This window comes from Amia ocellicauda, chromosome 14 (assembly GCF_036373705.1).
Source record: "Amia ocellicauda isolate fAmiCal2 chromosome 14, fAmiCal2.hap1, whole genome shotgun sequence".
Lineage (NCBI taxonomy): Eukaryota > Metazoa > Chordata > Actinopteri > Amiiformes > Amiidae > Amia > Amia ocellicauda.
Window position 1 is genome coordinate 11,014,532 of NC_089863.1, and position 18,994 is coordinate 11,033,525.

At 50.4% G+C, this 18,994-nt stretch overlaps 1 protein-coding gene across 4 annotated transcripts in view; it reads right to left on the bottom strand.

Moving 5' to 3' along the window:
- The window catches only part of LOC136768673 (telomerase protein component 1), a 60,860-nt gene that overhangs the window by 35,722 nt on the left and 6,144 nt on the right, over nt 1–18,994 (bottom strand). For 3 of the 4 annotated variants that reach the window (XM_066722979.1, XM_066722978.1, XM_066722981.1), the window contains exons 9-19: nt 17,565–17,722; nt 16,502–16,611; nt 15,659–15,737; nt 15,153–15,318; nt 14,581–14,788; nt 14,300–14,452; nt 13,642–13,716; nt 13,252–13,373; nt 12,862–12,933; nt 11,907–12,053; nt 11,204–11,716 (exon numbers count right to left, since the gene is read on the bottom strand). In XM_066722979.1, the coding sequence (XP_066579076.1) occupies nt 11,204–11,716; nt 11,907–12,053; nt 12,862–12,933; nt 13,252–13,373; nt 13,642–13,716; nt 14,300–14,452; nt 14,581–14,788; nt 15,153–15,318; nt 15,659–15,737; nt 16,502–16,611; nt 17,565–17,722 (1,803 nt within the window). The remainder of the gene's footprint in view (nt 1–11,203; nt 11,717–11,906; nt 12,054–12,861; nt 12,934–13,251; nt 13,374–13,641; nt 13,717–14,299; nt 14,453–14,580; nt 14,789–15,152; nt 15,319–15,658; nt 15,738–16,501; nt 16,612–17,564; nt 17,723–18,994) is intronic. The other variant, XM_066722980.1, reaches the window with a different exon arrangement.

Genomic DNA, 18,994 nt, shown 5'->3' on the forward strand with positions numbered 1-18,994 from the left:
GGTGAGCTTTAAGAACCCTCAAGTGCTGGAGAGTTTTTGGAACCTGTATAGGGAAAAAAAAGACAGTATGCCCCTGAATGACTTTGTGGTCGACGCCCTGACAGATAGAGAGATTAAAATTGTAACAATTCAGTTTTACAACGAAGCAGTGGCAGAGTACGACGTAGAAGTATGGCTGAGGAGACACTGTGAGATCCTGTCTGAAAGCAGGAGAGTTAATGATGAGGATGGGGTCTGGACCGGTGCTCGGCGGTGCCAGGTGCGCCTGCAGGTGGAAGTGGCCGCCATCGGCGGAGTACGCCATCTACCAAGCACCGTGGTTTTAGGAGCAAATAGGGGGCTTGTCTTTTATCATGGCATGCCCAAATTATGTAGAAACTGCGGGGCCATGGGTCATTTAGCCGCAGCCTGTACTGTTGTTAAGTGCAAGGTCTGCGGCGGAGAACATCAGACCAGGGCCTGCAAGCAGGAGAGGGCCTGCAACCTGTGCGGTGGGGGAGGGCATCTCTTTAGGAATTGTCCCTCCTCCTATGCAAATAGGGCGCGGGCCCTCGGGGGTGGTGGAGAGAGAGAAAACCAAGCGGAGGCTCCTCCAAAGGTGATACCCCAAGATGGGGGTAGAGAGGAAACAATCCTCAGGAGCCTCATAGGCTCCCTCTCTGACTCTGGATCAGAAGTGGAGGCAGAGGGAGAGTGGACAGTGGTAGCGGGGAAGAGAAGGAGGGCTGAGAAGAGGAGCATGGGTAGGGGGGGTATGATGGAAAAAAAGGATTCATTCTGCAGATTCTCCCCCCCCTGCCAGCTCCTCCCCCGCTCCAGAGTCCCCTCCCTCTAATTTCTACACCCCCCACTCTGACTCCGGAGAGGAGAGTAGTGGGCCTTCTCCACTGCCCCGAGTGGGCAGCCTGGTAGATGAGAGGCCCCCTAGAAATAACATTCCTCCTGCCCCACAACTGAGACTCTCCCAGGGGAGGGGTCAGGTATGCCCTCCCGGCAGTAGTGGGAGAGCCGCAGGTCCTCAGGAGATGAGAGTCGGCGCCAGTGTCCTTTCCCAGAAAGACATCAGGGATGTGATGGTAAGGTCACTGGCGTTGGGGGAGGAGGCCTGCGGCGGCAGACAGCCGGGAAGGGAGAGACCACCCCCTCCCCCACCATTAGTTAAAAGAACAACTAGCGGGGTCTACACAGTTTTCTCCCCAGTTGTACATAAAGCCTCTGCCCTGCCATCTGTTCGTCGGGCCTCGGCCTCAAAGGAATCAGGGAGAACCTCCAGCACCACGGGCCCTGAGCCCAGTGGAGTTTTGCCAGCCTTACCGGGTGGCGGGAGCCGAGCCCCCCCCATAGTCTTCCTAGAGGATCAAGCGGTGAGGCAAATGATTGAAATGATGGGTGCTAGCGCTAAGCTAGGTGAGGGAGAAGAGAGGAGTGGGGAAGAGAAAGGTTTCTTTACATGATTGTTACGGAGCGGGTAATTGCCCTCACAGCCATTATGGCATTAACCATTATTTCAATTAATGTGAGGAGCATTGCTGAGGTGAAAAAGAGGACCGATGTTTTAAACTCTCTGGCTGGAATGAAGGCGGATATTATCTGTTTGCAGGAGTGCGGCATCCCGTTCCAAAAAGAATACAAAGATCTCCGGGACACTTGGACCCTAGGAGAATCCTTCTGGTCGGGGTCCAATGTGTCCCGAGCGGACGGGATTGCCGTACTCCTGAAAAACCCCTTCTTAACAGTTAAAACATTTAAGGTTATAGAGGCGGGCAGACTGGCCAGCCTCGATTTTAAATACAAGGGGGCTGTATTGAGGCTGGTCAATGTCTATGCCCCCACCAGCCAGAGAGAGAGAGTCCTCTTTCTCCCTCAGCTACGCCCGCTCCTGATCGGCACCTTGCCAGTTATCATTTCAGGTGATTTCAACTGTGCTCTGAGGGATGTAGACCGGAGTAAGCCCCGCAACGATAGATCCAGCAGGGACCTCGCTGCGTTCGTGGAGGACTTTGAACTCTGCGACGCAGGTCGGGACCTGGTCCCCTTGTTCACCTGGGTGAGTTCTTCTGGCTCCTCCTTCTCCAGGATAGATCTCGTCCTCCTCAGCAAGCCACTGGAGAGGACCGCCATGTCTTCGGAGGCGGTCTTCTTTTCAGACCACAGGCTCCTGACGACAGAGGTGCTCATTCCGAGCACACGGGAGTCGGGGCCTGGGGTCTGGAAGCTCAACACCTCTCTGCTCGATGACCCTCGTGTGATTAAGACCTTTAGCAGACGCCTCGAGGAGTGGAGGACCCTGAAGGACCTTTTTGATTCTCCCATAGAGTGGTGGGAGATGATGAAGAAAAGAACCAAGGGCTACTTCATTCAGCTGGGGAAACGGAAAGCTCGCGAGAGGCGGGCGAGATATTCCCATCTAAACGCCCGCCTCCAGCGCCTGAGTCTTTTACAGCTCAGAGGCTTCGACCTAGCTGAGGAAGTGGCCCGGGTCAAACTGAGTCTCTCCGCCCTCTATCGGGAGGAGCAAGAAAAGATCAAGGTCCTTTCCAGGGTCCGCATCATGGAGGACGATGAGAAATGCAGCCGCTTCTTCTTCAAGAAAACGAAGGAGAGGCGGCCTGCAATGTCCTCCATGATCGACTCCTCGGGGCAAGAGGTGGAGGGCAGAGAGGCTGTTGAGACAGTGGTGCGGGATTTCTACAGGGAGTTGTACGACCAGAAGGTGGTGGATCAAAATCTGATCCATCACTTTCTGTCCCTGTTGGAGTCCCGCAATGAGGGGGACGAGGAGGAGGAGGAGGATCCAGAGATCACCACCACTGAACTCTCCCAGGTGATAAAGAGTCTTAACTCTGGAAGGACACCGGGTCCCGACGGGATCCCTGCTGAGTTCTATAAGATCTTTTGGGAGGTGCTTAAGGAAGATCTGGGGCAGGTCCTGGGGTCGATGTACAGAGAGGGCAGATTGGCCCCTTCGATGAAGAAGAGTATCCTCTCCCTTCTTCACAAGAAGGGAGACCCGAAAGATCTGAGGAACTGGCGGCCAGTCAGCCTCCTGTGCACCGACTACAAGATACTGGCCAAAGCACTGACGCTCCGGCTGCAGCGGCCACTCCCTCAAGTCGTGGGTCCCGACCAGGTCTGTGGTGCCCGGGGGAGATCGGCGGCCGACAACGCCATGCTGCTCAGGGATGTCGTGGCCTACTCGAACGAGAGAGGGCTTCCCCTGGTCCTAATCAGCTTGGACCAGGAGAAAGCCTTCGACAGAGTGGGCCACGAATACCTGCAGCTTGTTATGGAGAGGATGGGTCTCGCTCTTGGCCTGAGGAAGTGGGTCAAGATCATCTACAGCGGCCTAAGCAGCAGGGTCCTTGTGAACCGCCACCTGACCGAACCATTTCCGGTCAGGTCGGGGGTCCGGCAGGGTTGTCCCCTGTCGGCCCTGCTGTACGTCCTCTGCTTGGAGCCGTTCATGCAGGCGATCCGCCGGGACGTCCGGGTGACAGGTTTCCATCTCCCGGGTTCCGGCGGAGAGCAACTGAAGGCCCTGGCCTATATGGACGACGTGGCCGTGGTCTGCACGGACGCCCCGTCCGTGGCCAGGGTCGAGGAACTGCTGGACGGCTTCTGCAGGGCGATGGGGGCCGCTGTGAACAAGGCCAAGAGCGAGGTCTACCTCTCCAGGGCATGGCCTGTCGGCCGGGGCCTGCCGACCATGTTCCCTGTGAAGCCGTTTATCAAGGTTCTGGGGATCACGATCGACGGGACCAACACGGGCACCCGGAGCTGGGAGGAGGCCATAGCAAAGGTCCAAAGGAAGATCCACGGCTGGAGCACAAGGACCTTGACGATGGCTGGTAAGGTGCTGGTCGTAAAGGCCATCCTCTTCCCGATACTCCTCTACGTAGGAATGATCTTCCCCCCAGACAAGGTTATCGCAAAACTAGTGACCCGAATTATATTTCGGTTTGTCTGGGGGAGCAAAATGGAGAGGCTGAAAAGAGTGCAGATGGTGAAGGGTACCCTGGATGGAGGTAGGGGGGTCCCGGACGTTGTGCGGCTGATAAAGGCGCAGGGGCTGGCCTATGTGGTCAAGAACATCCAGGCTGCTGGCAAGAAAGTGAGTTTCATGAACCGCTTTTATTTTGCCAGCAGCCTGAGACCATTTGGCCTCTGCGCCATGGATAACACCAGGCCGCACTCGTGGGATCCCCCGCCGTTCTACAGGGCGCTCCGAGCCTTTGCGCTCGAAGTAGGCCTCCATAAAGTCGTGCTGGCCTCCTGGGATTACAAGACCATCTGTAGTCAGATGAGATCTGCCCAGGAGACCAGCCGGATAGAAGATTTCCCTCCCGAAACCTGCCGGTTTATCTGGGCTAACGGTACGCACGTTTGCCTCACGAACACGCAGAAAGATGTCTCCTGGATGGCTGTGAGTCGGTGTCTCCCCACCCGAGTGTTCATGCACAGAAGGGGCATAGCTCCTTATGACACCTGCCCCTATAAGGGTTGCCTGGGGAAGGAGACGGAGGCTCACATCTTTAGTGAGTGCCCCTCCGCCCACAGGGTCTGGCTCCTGTTTTCTCCGTTCCTCCACAGGTTCGCCGTTCCTGCGCGGGCGACCGCCCAGCAGATCCTGTACGGTCCGGCCAGGGGAATTTCAACATCAACCCTGAGGTGCTGGTGGCGTGTCGTCTGCGCAGTGAAGCAGGCACTGTGGGAGGGACGGAACATCTGTTTGTTTAATAAGCAGGAGCTGGACCCGATCGTCATCGCGCGGAGGGGCATGGTGTTTGTAAGAGACTATGTCAATCTGGAGGTCCATCAGAGGGGCAAGGAGGAAGCCTACAAGAACTGGCGCATACAAGATCTGGGGGAGCTCAGGATCCCATGATGGGACCCACCTCCGGGGACGGTTAGTTCCCCCTGCTGGAGCCCGAGTCCAAGATCTTTTAAAGATTTTACGGATGACTGTTTTTAAAAAAGATTTTAAATAACGAATCTTAATTGTTTTTAAAGATTTAGTTGTTTTTAAATCACAATTGTTTAGGGTTTTTGGTAGAGTTTTGTTATATTTTGTTGTCAAATACATTGACCGTTTTTGGGTTTAATTTAAAATGCATTAGACTTTTTTGTTTGTTTTTTATTTTTTCCTTTTAATTGTTTCTTTATTTTGTTTAATGCATTTTCAGTTATTTTCAATGTATTTGACTCCTTTGTTGGTGTGCAGTTTTTGCTTTTATCACGTTTTGTTTATTTGATTTGAGCACGTTTATTTTAAAGTTAATTGTTTTAGTTTTGTTAAAAATCACAAAGATTTTAAAAATTTTAAGTGATTTTAAGAACTGATATTTTAAATGATTTTAATCATAAGTATTAAAATTGGAATTGTTTTATTTTAAGAAATGTAAAATACTAACCTAATAAACAGTATTTTACTTTTTAAAAAACCCTTGGACTCAGGTTTCCCTCCAATTGTGAGAGAAACCTTTGTCTAGCAGGGGGCATCGAACTGTATTTGACAGTCTTTTTCTTTTCCTTGCAGGGAGCTGATCCATCAGGCCAGACCAGACGAGACGGGGAGGTGCCGGTTGACAGAGCTGCAGAGTCCTGGGTCCTTGGAGCGGTCCGGAGGCTGAGGCAAGCGGAGATTGGGACGGACCGGGAGCGACAGGGGACCTAGCCAGAGGAGTCGGCGGACTCCTCACGGAGTGGGTCCCATCCAGAAGCCCGGCCAACCATCTACCCAGAGCCCGGCCTGACCAGGACTGCTCCACGCTGACGTCACCAGCCAGGATCCAGGAGAGGCCTCGGATCCCAGGGACCGACCAGGCCGATCGGCGAACGTCCCTGAGGGAGGCCTCCTGCAGCCAGGGCCCGGACTTCTCCCCGCAAGGCCCGCTCCCTGCAAGAGCCCCGGAGGTGGAAGCTGCTCCCCAGCCAGGTGGACTTGCCCCGACCTCCAGATTGAGAGCCTCTGGACCCTTTCCCAGGTAGGAAAGTGCAGCATGGCCCAGCGAACCGCCAGTGTGAATGCGGTGCGCTTCAACCGTGAGGCTGGAGCCGAGACCGCGGCCCTCACCCGGCTGGAGTTCAGCAGGTCCGTGCTGCAGAGGGGCCTGGGCTTCGCCCCTTCTGAGCTGAACTGCGTGGTGAAACTGCCTGGACCTAGGGACGTGTTTGAGGTGAGTTTTAAGAACCCTCAAGTGCTGGAGTGTTTTTGGAACATTTATAGAGAAAAAAAGGAATGTATGCCCCTGAGTGACTTTGTGGTCGACGCCCTGACCGATAGAGAAATTAAAATTGTTACCATTCAGTTTTATAATGAAGCAGTAGCAGAGTATGATGTAAAGGTATGGCTGAGGAGACACTGTGAGATCCTGTCTGAAAGCAAGAGAGTCAATGACGAGGATGGGGTTTGGACCAGTGCTCGACGGTGGCAGGTGGGCCTGCAGGTGGAAGTGGCCGCCATCGGCGGAGTATGCCACCTGCCGAGCACCGTAGTTTTAGGTGCAAATAGGGGGCTTGTCTTTTACCATGGCATGCCCAAATTGTGTAGGAACTGCGGGGCCCTGGGTCATTTAGCGGCAGCCTGCACTATTGTTAAGTGCAAGGTTTGCGGCGGGGAACACCTGACCAGGGCCTGCAAGCAGGAGAGGGCCTGCAACCTGTGCGGTGGGGGAGGGCACCTTTTTAGGAATTGTCCCTCCTCCTATGCAAATAGGGCGCGCCCTCGAGGGTAGTGGAGAGACAGGAAATCAAGTGGAGGCTCCTCCAACGGTGATTCCCCTTGACAGGGGTAGAGAGGAAACAGTCCTCAGGAGTCTCATAGGCTCCCTCTCCGACTCTGGGTAGGAAGTGGAGGCAGAGGGGGAGTGGACAGTTGTGGCGGGGAAGAGGCGAAGGACAGAGAAGAGGAGCATGGGTGGGGGGGGTGCGAAGAGCAAGAGGTTTAATTCTGCTGGCTCTCCCCCCCCCGCCAGCTCCCCCCCCGCTGCCGAGACCTCTCCCTCTCAGTTTTATACGCCCCACTCCGAGTCCGGAGCGGAGAGTTGTGGGCCTTCTCCACTCCCCCCAGTGGGCAGCCTGGTGGAGGACAGGCCCCATAATAGTAACATCCCTCCAGCCCCACGACCGAGACTGTCTCAGGGGAGGGGACAGGTATGCCCTCCCGGCAGTAGTGGGAGAGCCGCAGGTCCTCAGGAGAGGAGAGTCAGCGCCAGTGTCTTCTGCCAAGAAGACCTCAGGGCCGCAATGGCAGAGTCACTGGCGCTGAGGAAGGAGGCCTGCGGCAGCAGACAGCCGGGAAGGGAGAGACCACCCCCTCCCCCACCATTAGTTAAAAGAACGACTAGCGGGGTCTATCCAGTCCTCTCCTCAGTCGCACACAAGGCCTCTGCCCTGCCATCTGCTCGTCGGGCCTCGGCTACAAGGGAACCAGGGAGAACCTCCAGCACCACGGGCCCTGAGCCCAGTGGAGTTTCGCCAGCCTTACCGCGTGGCGGGAGCCGAGCCCCCCACATAGTCTTCCTAGAGGATCAAGCGGTGAGGCAAATGGTTGAAATGATGGGTGCGAGCGCTAAGATGGTGAATGAGAAGAGAGAAGTGGGGAAGAGGAGGGTTTCTTTACATGATTGTCATGGAGCGGGTAATTGCCCTCACTGCCATTATGGCCTTAACTATTATATCTATAAACGTGAGGAGCATTGCTGAGGTGAAAAAGAGGGCCGATGTTTTAAACTCTCTGGCTGGAATGAAAGCAGATATTATCTGTTTACAGGAGTGCGGCATCCCGTTCCAAAAAGAATATAAAGATCTCCGGGACACTTGGACCCTAGGTGATTCCTTCTGGTCGGGGTCCAACGTGTCCCGAGCGGACGGGATTGCCGTACTCCTGAAGAACCCATTTATAGAAGTTAAAAAATTTAGGGTGATAGAGGCGGGCAGGTTGGCCAGCCTCGACCTTAAATACAAGGGGGCTGTATTGAGGCTGGTCAATGTCTATGCCCCCACCAGCCAGAGAGAGAGAGTCCTCTTTCTCCCTCAGCTACGCCCGCTCCTGATCGGCACCTTACCGGTTATCATTTCAGGTGATTTCAACTGTGATCTGAGGGATGTAGACCGGAGTAAGCCCCGCAACAATAGATCCAGCAGGGACCTCGCTACAGCTACTTCATTCAGCTGGGGAAACGGAAAGCTTGCGAAAGGCGGGCGAGATATTCCCATCTAAACGCCCGCCTCCAGCGCCTAAGTCTTTTACAGCTCAGAGGCTACGACCTAGCTGAGGAGGTGGCCTGGGTCAAACTGAGTCTCTCCGCCCTCTATCGGGAGGAGCAAGAAAAGATCAAGGTCCTTTCCAGGGTCCGCATCATGGAGGACGACGAGAAGTGCAGCCGCTTCTTCTTCAAGAAAACGAAGGAGAGCCGGCCTGCAATGTCCTCCATGATCGACTCCTCGGGGCAGGAGGTGGAGGGCAGAGAGGCTGTTGAGACAGTGGTGCGGGACTTCTACAGGGAGTTGTACGATCAGAAGGTAGTGGATCAAAATCTGATCCATCACTTTCTGTCCCTGTTGGAGTCCCGCAACGAGGGGGACGAGGAGGCGGAGGAGGATCCAGAGATCACCACCACTGAACTCTCCCAGGTGATAAAGAGTCTTAACTCTGGAAGGATACCGGGTCCCGATGGGATCCCTACTGAATTCTATAAGATCTTTTGGGAGGTGCTTAAGGAAGATCTGGCTCAGGTCTTGGGGTCGATGTACAGAGAGAGTAGACTGGCCCCTTCTATGAAGAGGAGTATCCTCTCTCTTCTTCATAAGAAGGGAGATCCAAAGGATCTGAGGAACTGGTGGCCAGTCAGCCTCCTGTGCACCGACTACAAGATACTGGCCAAAGCACTGACACTCCGGCTGCAGCGGCCACTCCCTCAAGTCGTGGGTCCCGACCAGGTCTGCGGTGCCCGGGGAAGATCGGCGGCCGACAACGCCATGCTGCTCAGGGATGTCGTGGCCTACTCGAACGAGAGAGGGCTTCCCCTGGTCCTAATCAGCCTGGACCAGGAGAAAGCCTTCGACAGAGTGGGCCACGAATACCTGCAGCTCGTTATGGAGAGGATGGGTCTCGCTCTTGGCCTGAGGAAGTGGGTTAAGACCATCTACAGCGGCCTAAGCAGCAGGGTCCTTGTGAACCGCCACCTGACCGAACCATTTCCGGTCAGGTCAGGGGTCCGACAGGGTTGTCCCCTGTCGGCCCTGCTGTACGTCCTCTGTCTGGAGCCGTTCATGCAGGTGATCCGCTGGGACGTCCGGGTGACAGGTTTCCATCTCCCGGGTTCCGGCAGAGAGCAACTGAAAGCCCTGGCCTATATGGACGACGTGGCCGTGGTCTGCACGGACGCGCCGTCCATGGCTAGGGTTTAGGAACTGCTGGACGGCTTCTGCAGGGCGACGGGGGCCACTGTCAATAGGGCCAAGAGCGAGGTCTACCTCTCCAGAGCATGGCCTGTTGGCCGGGGCCCGCCGACCGTGTTCCCTGTGAAGCCGTTCATCAAGGTTCTGGGGATCACGATCGACGGGACCAACACGGGCACCCGGAGCTGGGAGGAGGCCTTATCCAAGGTCCAAAGAAAGATCCACAGCTGGAGGACAAGGACCTTGACGATGGCCGGTAAGGTGCTGGTCAGAAAGGCCATCCTCTTCCCGATACTCCTCTACGTAGGAATGATCTTCCCCCCAGACAAGGCCGTCGCAAAACTAGTGACCAGAATTATATTTCGGTTTGTCTGGGGGAGCAAAATGGAGAGGCTGAAAAGAGTGCAAATGGTGAAGGGTACCCTGGATGGAGGCAGGGGGGTCCCGGACGTTGTGCGGCTGATAAAGGCGCGGGGGCTGGCCTGCGTGGTCAAGAACATCTGCGCCATTGATAACACCAGGCCGCACTCGTGGGATCCCCCGCCGTTCTACAGGGCGCTCCGAGCCTTTGCGCTCGAAGTAGGCCTCCATAAAGTCGTGCTGGCCTCCTGGGATTATAAAACCATCTGTAGCCAGATGAGATCTACCCAGGAGACCAGCCGGATAGAAGATTTCCCTCCCGAAACCTGCCGGTTTATCTGGGCTAACGGTACGCACGTTTGCCTCACAAATACGCAGAAAGATGTCTCCTGGATGGCTGTGAGTCGGTGTCTCCCCACCCGAGTGTTCATGCACAGAAGGGGCCTAGCCCCTTATGACATCTACAAGGGTTGCCTGGGGAAGGAGATGGAGGCTCACATCTTTAGGGATTGCCCCTCCGCCTGCAGGGTCTGGCTCCTGTTTTCTCCGTTCCTCCACAGGTTTGCCGTTCCTGTGCGGGCGACCGCCCAGCAGATCCTGTATGGTCCAGCCAGGGGATTGACATCTTCCACCCTGAGGTGCTGGTGGCGTGTCGTCTGCGCAGTGAAATAGGCCCTGTGGGAGGGACGGAACATCTGCCTATTCAATAAGCAGGAGCTGGACCCAATTGTCATCGCGCGGAGGGGCATGGTACTTGTGAGGGATTATGTCAATCTGGAGGTCCATCAGAGGGGCAAGGAGGAAGCCTTTAAGAACTGTCAGATACAAGACCTGGGGGAGCTTAGGATCCCATGATGGGACCCACCTCCGGGGACGGCAATCTCCCCCTGCTGGAGCCCGAGTCCAAGATCTTTAAACCCTTTTATGAATGATTGTATTTTAAAATGAATTTTAAAAATCGAATTTAAACTGTTTTTAAAGATTTAGTTGTTTTTAAAAGCACATGCTTTGTTTGGGTTTTTTGGTTAGTTTGGTTCTGTTTTTTTGTCAAATACATTGACCGTTTGGATTTAATTTTGAATGCATCGGATTGTTTTCGTTTGTTTTTTATTCTTACCATTTTAATTGTTGTTTTTTTTTTTGTCCGGTGCATTTTCAGTTATTTTCAATGTATTTGACTCTTTTGTTGGTAGCAGTTTGCTTAAATCACGTTTGTATTGTTTAAGCACAGTTTTATTTGAAGTTCATGTATATTGTTTACGTTAATCACTGATTTTAAAATTTGTAAGTGATTTTACGAATTGATTTAAAAAAAATTATTAAATTATTAATTATTAAAATTTGTTTTGATTTTATTATTGAAATGTAAAATACTTTCTCAATAAAACAGTATTTAAAAAAAAAACCTTTCCTGCACTCTTCCCCCTCCCACAAACAACACCTGTGTCTGCTGGACTCCTCCTCAGACACCCCCCAGTGCAGTTCCACCTCCTGCACACAGAGGCAGTGTGGCGCGGCACGGCGGCGTAGCTCGGGGAACACCGACCGCACCAGCATGTCTCGCTCCCCATGCATGTCTCTGAACGTGGAGGAGATGAACACCCGCACAGTGCGCCACCTAGTGCACAAAATACAGACAGTTGAGGGGGAAGGGGAGAGAAGGAAAGAAAGAGTGTGGAGAGAGAAGGCAGTGTTCATATAGTGACAGCACCTCGGTATTATGCTGAATCTGACAGAGGGAGCGGGACCGGGTGAGAGAGAAATACAGGGAGACAATGGGAAAGACACTACTTTGCTTCTCTGTGACCGATTGTGCTGTAAAAGCTGAGAGAAGATGACCAGTTCCCCACAGAAACTAGCGGTGCTCAAATAGCTGAGGGCGGAACAGCGCTGCCGAAACCAAACAGGATCCCAACAGAGGTGCAGTCTCATTTCCCCACAGTGTGTGCTGGTGCTGAAATAGCACAGGAACTCAAATATCAACACCAAGGAGAGCACAGCATGGGATTTCATTTAAATCTTTGGCAAACATCCATAAACAGAAACAAACAATTCAAAGCAGTCAGTTGTGAACAAAAGAATGTACATTCATAAGCCTATAATTTCAGTGACCTATAAAGCCACGTGACTCGGGGTGGTCGTACCTCTCTGTCAGGGTGGGCGGCAATGGGCAGACCTCTGTGACTTTTCCCAGCTGCTCTTTAGCACCATCTGCTGGAGGAACATGGTAGATGTTGTCAATGTGCTCAATGTGGTCCAACAGTCTGGATGATCCTCTCTCTGCTACAAATCTGAATGCAGAGAGAGAGAGAGAGAGAGAGAGAGACGAGAGCGACAAGAGAGAGAGGTGCAGAACATGAGAGAGGGATAAGGGAGGTTCATACTGAAATACTCCGAGTGTGTCTATCACATGACACGAGACACAAACAAACCAAGAAAGATCTACCCGGTTGTTACTATATATATATATGTGATGTATTCAGTTACTAGACCTACATTTCCTATCAAAACAATCATAATTCTTTATAAGAACAGTGTTTTTGTATGTACGTAAGGACCTCTTGTTCTGTGCTTGGGCACAATAGTAAAAAAACAGGCTATACTCCAAAACTTTGCTCTCAATACCCCCTCTCTCACAATGGACTGCACTGAATTCTTGACCCCATGTAGATTTCTAGAGAGACCATGTCCTGCCCTTCCCCATGTTTGGGCAAAACTGCAAACCTTCAAACCCTGTGAGAATATCTAAATCCACTGACTTCAGTCCCCTTGGCCTTGCGAGAGAACTGGCTGTTGCAAGAAGTACACACTGTGATCCAAACACTAAACCTGTGCTATCTTCTGCAATTCCCAATGCTTAAAAAAGTAATAAAGAAACATATTGATAATCAACATTAAGAAATCACTCAGAGAATGTATTCCTCTGGGGTATGACCCAATCAGCTTCCTCTTTAACACAAGGGACTGAAACTCTGTAGCAATTCTGAGGATGCACAATTCCAGGTGACAAGATTCAATACAATTATATGAAATGCATCTACTTCCTCTAAAAGGAATTCAGCAAAAAAAATTACAATTAAAATTGAAAACCCCACTTACTTCAGCATCTGTTCGCTGAATCCATACAGCTCCACATAGTTCTTGTCCAAGTATTGTGGTTCAGGATTATCTCTGCAAGCAAAGGGACACGCAATTCACCCACACATACACAGCTAAACACAGTGCTGTGCTGTGTTGGGCTGGGCTGTGCACATACACAGCCGCAGCCTGAGGCATTCACACCCACTGAATCTGAAGCTATGTTGTTTGGCGAGTCGATTACTTTAATAAATGTTCTAGTTATTTATAAAGGATATTATTGACCAGTTTACTCCACTCCAAATCAGCCCTAGAGTTGTTTGTTTGTTGTTTGTTTTGTAAGGGGATATGAGGGTCGCTTCCTTCTCCTGAGTTGAGTTGTACATAAGACTGTGAACAGCCTCAGCTTACTTTAAATTTAAATTCACTTTGACCAGCAGCATGTCAGGATTCAGCTCCTTCTTGTACCGGCGCAGCCCAAAGGTGGCATATTGAGAGATGCCCGAATGTCCCAGGATCACTGCAGTTTCCACCTGCAATCATGTTAAAATTACATGTTAGAGAAACACACAGAGAAACAAGGAAAGAGAGACACAGAGAAAGAGGGAGAGAAAGTCAGAGTGAGAGAGACACAGTGACAGTAATGGGTGGGAGACAGTCAGGCAGGTCATTATGTACACTTGCCAGGGGAAACGGAGCAGGAAGCCAGTTATCAGGATAAACCAGGATGAAGCCAGAGATTGACATAGCAGTATACAAGACACAGACAGGGGCACCATTCCCTGGTCAGGCCTGAATTACCTTGATCCTTTGGGAAATCAGTTTATTAAATAATACGTGAATGTTCTCGGCACTCTCGCAATTATAACGCAGCTCCTGTTGAGGGGAAGAAAAAGGTGGAAAGGGTAAGCATTCTGTGATCATGCAGTCATCGTCACTCAATTAGATCCCTGTGGACAGCAAAGCTCGAAAAGTGGCAGGAAAACTTTCCACAGCCAGTGGATGAGGTAGCTTTACTGTCCAGGATGTAGGACCTCACTTACCGTACTTAACTGTGTAAACTGTAAATTGGAATTTGAAAAATGTATATTTTGAATTGCTATGTTTTAGTTAAATTGAATTTGTAAAGACTGATGCCTTTTACTTAACTGTATTTTTGCACTTTGTTTTGCAGTTATGTTGTAAGTCGCCCCGCATAAGGGCGTCTGCCAAGAAATAAAATAAAATAAATATATATATAACGCAGGGATTTTCATGCCTGATTTCACTTCAAAACATTGTGACAAAGAGATAACCAAGAGAACCATTTATTTTTAAATCTAGCTCTCCAAAGGGGGAGATTGGCCACTGGGCGTGTGGGCGTAAGTGTGTCAGTGCTTCTGTCAGCATAAACACATCCCCAATGGATAGGTTTTTAGTCTCCTCCCCTCGACCCTGGCCAATCACAGGCCTCCCTCACCCATGCCTGCTGCACCACTTTGCTGCTGTTGTCCAATAGGGCATCAGGCTCCAGCTCCGCCTCCACATAGTACCCGTAGTAGTTGAGAACCACCTGAGCGTGCTCACAGGAGTACCCCAGCATGAGCGCCATCAGCACGGACAGCTCCAGCCTCTAGTGGTGGGGGGGTGAAGAGAGAAAAATAAAAACACAGAGAGGCAAAGGCAAAAAGGGTCAATCTGGAATATAACCCCCTGCAAGACAAAAGCAGTCCGCCACCAAGGGATTCATGCATAGCGTACCTTGATTCTATGTCCCTTAGATGTGGGGTGGGTGATGCTACACAGGTCCTTAGTACTCTTGCAGGGCAGTTTATCCGGGAACTCAATGTCACATATTATCAGGGTCCTGCCAGGCAGAGGGGGGATGCTGTGCCGGCAGGAGATCTGGATGGCCGTCTCCAGGGCCTGTTTGTATTGGGCCAGGAGTTCGGCGTTGCAGTTCCCCTGTCTGGACACACCAGGGGACCCAGAGAGACGCACAAGACACACAGAGACAGAGACAGAGAGATCATTTACAATTTACTTACATTTTCTCTTTCACTAGAAGAGAGAGATGGAAAGAAGTGGAATCATCTTGGGGAGGCCTTCATCCACCCGTAGGCAGACAAAGGCCAATTATGTAGGCGATGAGGAGGATATAATCATGAAATGGTTATAAATGCGACCTCCAAAGCACTATGAAGCACTGGAGAGTCAGTTCAGTATACACAGGAATTAACTGGTGGCTGTTTTTGTTTTTCAAGAAGTTGCAATATCCAATACAACCTAATCCCCCCTTGAATCGTAGGTATTCCCAGGACCAGCTGGCACACCTAGCTTTGTTCCGCTTATTCCTCAAGTTCTGGTACTTCCTGTACACCATCGGCACGGCCAGGGTCCGCCGCACCACCGTCCTCTTGACTGTGTTCCATTTACACCGGGAGGGTATCTTTTTTAGAAGCTTCCTCACCATCACTGTAGAGCTGATGGACTGCAAAACTGTAGGGATCCACAGAGGCAGACAGAGACAGGCACAGATAAAATTAGACACCATGCCACGCATCATATGGATATACGAAAACAAGAGCTGAGCAGCCCTGGTCCAGGAGAGTCAAGCTCTCAGGTTGCAATGTGGGTTGCGCTCATAAAACCCAAATGTCAAAGGTACTCAGTGAGGGAGTGACTGAGGATGCAGAGACGGACACTCCATTCATTCTCATTCACTGATTCTACAAAAGGTTGGAAATGAAGAATAGATTGGTAAACTCTAAATAAATACATTTTCAGCAATAGCAAGAGAAGTTTTTCTGGTGGTATGAGTCTTGTGAGATCCACACACCTGATTGCTCCAGCTCCAGGATGACCTTGTAGGCTGAGAGGAAGCGGAAGGGCAGCTGCCGGGAACGAATGACCAACTCCTGCAAGGAAGATGCAGAGCTGTGAAACGGATGCCCCAGCAAGCTAAAGCTGGGACCCAATCAGAGAAAGGTGGATCTACATGTTCATCGGAAATTTTGACAAAATTGTATCCCTGTGGCCTTGGATTTAGAAGCTTTAGAAAATGGCTCCTGGGAATGAATGAAACTCTGATACATTACAGCACAGGCGTCCAACATGCGGCCCCGGGGTGCGGCCCATCTGAGTTTATTTTGCATTTTTAATTTTAACCTAATTAGCTCGCACACATTAATTAGTATTCCAGTAGTCACCATTGTTATCAACATAAAATTCAAGTGGCCACACACAGATGGTTCTCTGATCATATGGAACCACTACTGAAGAGACCTGGAAGCCCTTGCATTACAGGGTTACAGGTTTGCTCCAAAAGCGACCTCTGACTCGACCTGGAACTGAGGTAAAGGAAGTGAGCATTTCCACACTATCTCCATTCTCCTCCACCTGAGCAACACTTTCCTTATCAGGGGAACATTTTCCTGAGATAAGTATTAACTAGTAGCTAGAGGTAGGCATGGCTGCGGTTTGGGCTTCACATGGAGCCAGTAACCTTCTGACATAATCCAGTGGGTCAGAGTAAAAAGTCTCTCCTTTCTGCACTGCCGCTGCATACTGGGCAGACGTTTCCCCACACAGCGCTCAGCCTCAATGCATCTCGCATTTCACACAAGTGTATCTGCGCTGGGTTCCCCCATGCAGGGTTCGGCCCTCATGGCCCCACACTCACCTTGTTGCTCAGCTTGCTCAGTATTTTCCGGTGGTGCTTTGGGCTGATATTCTGGATGATCATGTTGCGCAGGTTCCGGAGCATGGCCATGAAGGGCAGACTCTGGTTATCTGGGAGTGGGGAAGCAATCGCATCAATCAAACTGTAAAGGAGAGGAGTCTGAGACAGGGCTGCAATTCCATGATTTTGCATGTGTCCTGCAATCTGCTACAGTCTGGGGTTTGTTATTTTATGCCCTTTGTGCACAACACAAACAGAATAAAATAAAGATCTGAAGAACACTTTTTAGATTCAAATAAATATTTAAAATAACTAGGCTATAAGTAAATGAATCTGTTTAAATGTTGTTGTTTTTAAGTGTTAGAAACGTGTGCTTTCAGTTGTGTTGTGTGAGGAGGTTCCATGCCAAAAATCCCAATATATCGAATTAGTCTGGCTTAACAATGATCGCATTGGAGCTGCAATGTTTCATTATTTGTTTGAAAAACTATTCTTAAATGGAGGTATATACCATCAATCTGTCACACACTTTTCACCACAAGCTTTACACCAAAGCAATAATTCATCACCACCAAAATATTGTGATCAATACATTTTCTGTTTGAGAACAAATAGTGCAAAAATAAATCATAAATAACAGGCCACAATGATGAAAATAGATGACTATAATAGGAAAAATATGCCCTAAGGCTATGATGAATCTAACTAAGAATGACACTTTATTCTCTTGTCATATACACTTGCTCATGAAACGGCCACAGTGGGATTCGAACCCGGATCTCCCGCCACAGGGCAGAGACTTTACCGCATCACCAAACGGCAAGACTTCAGAATGGCTACATTAAATAAAAATAAAAAATTGCCGGTATTGACAATAAATAATTGTCGTGACACCATGGTGAGGCCTCAGTTACTAATGAAAAAAGAAGAAAGAGAAAAAGATACAGGAAAGGTAACACAATACAAGACAATCATGAATGCCTGAATGGGAAAAAACAAAGGCAAAAAGGACAAAACAAAAAACTACTGTATGAACAGGTGGTGCAGGTCTGGTCAGCCCCACCTATCAGCTGCTCCCAGGTCTGGGCCTTGTTTCCTTTCAGGCTGAGCATCTTCTCCCAGGTCTGCGGCACGGTCAGCTTCATCCTCTGCCCAGCCCGCTGCGGCACCCAGGCCCCCGGCAGCCCACTGCGGGAGAACGAGTGTTGATCGCTGGGATACCTGCGAGGAGAGACGCCATGGGGGTCAACGCATGTATGTATGTCAGTTTGGCTGAAACATTCAAATACTGTACAGGACTGGCTGCTGTGTGTCACGCACCAGAGTTGTGCAGATTTGCACTGTTCCCAGCATACAAGGGCTATTGTGTATGTTTGCAAGGACTTTGCATTTGACATTGGAAGGTTTACCTCATTTCTATGAATAAGCAGCTAAAATGTGAATCATTTGCCTTGTGTACATGTCGTGTCAACCTCACCTTTTAAAATATACACAACTGGGTGGGCACGGTGCTATAGCTTGTGTTCACCTAGAAACTCCTACGGCAGCTGGGGAAACAAATTATTTCCAATGCAGACAAATATTTCTAGCAGCACACACATTGAGAGTTGTGCATCCTCCACCCACCAAAATAGATCTGTGATTGACAAGCACCAGAAACCACGTCTAGTTTGCATATATAATGTCGGTTGATATGGGATTTTTCAGTGGTGATATGTGGTTGTGAAGCAAAGATATGTTTGATTCCAAATCTGCCTGATTTCATGGAGATTCTGTTCTTTGACTTTGAAATATCTCAGAATCGCGCATTTCAGGTCTCCAGTTGTCAAACTCTTCTGGGGGACCCCCAGACAGCTCGCCCTGAATTACTCAATCGTCTTCACCCTCATTTTCCAACACTAATTTGGTGCAGTGCACAGTGGGACAAAGGGAAATGGTAAATGCTTGTAGCGTTATGTTGGGTGTATTTGGATAAGAGCATTTGGGCTCTGAGCTGAAGCACTGATCTAAAGAAGACCTCTCCCCCCCCAAAGTTATCAGATTTCCTTAGCTCATCAGCTTGGAACTGGGGATGATGGCACCGAGAAGAGGCCAAATAGTTTGGAATCCTGCTATGAGATGTCTGGAGAAAGGGCCTGTAGGTGATAAAAACTCTTTGAAGTGGATGAGAGCCGAAATCCCAACATAGAGCTACGAACCCGGGCCAACCAGCATTTCCAAAAGATGGCATGGATTGACATCAGTCATAAATCAAGCCCCCCTCCAATAGGACACTGGGGGCTGAAACCGAAATCCAATCTCAAGAACTCAGGGACCAATCACCTATTGATCTGACAGACTATAAGGAACAGCGGACAGTCTTTCTCTCTCTTTCTCACCTGAACCAGAAACTCGCTGCCACAGCTCAACCTGTAGCTCTGTTGCCAGAACCGGAACCAGAAACCAACCAAGTCTTTGCCGGCAACAGAAGAGTTAAACTGGGAGAAGGAGATT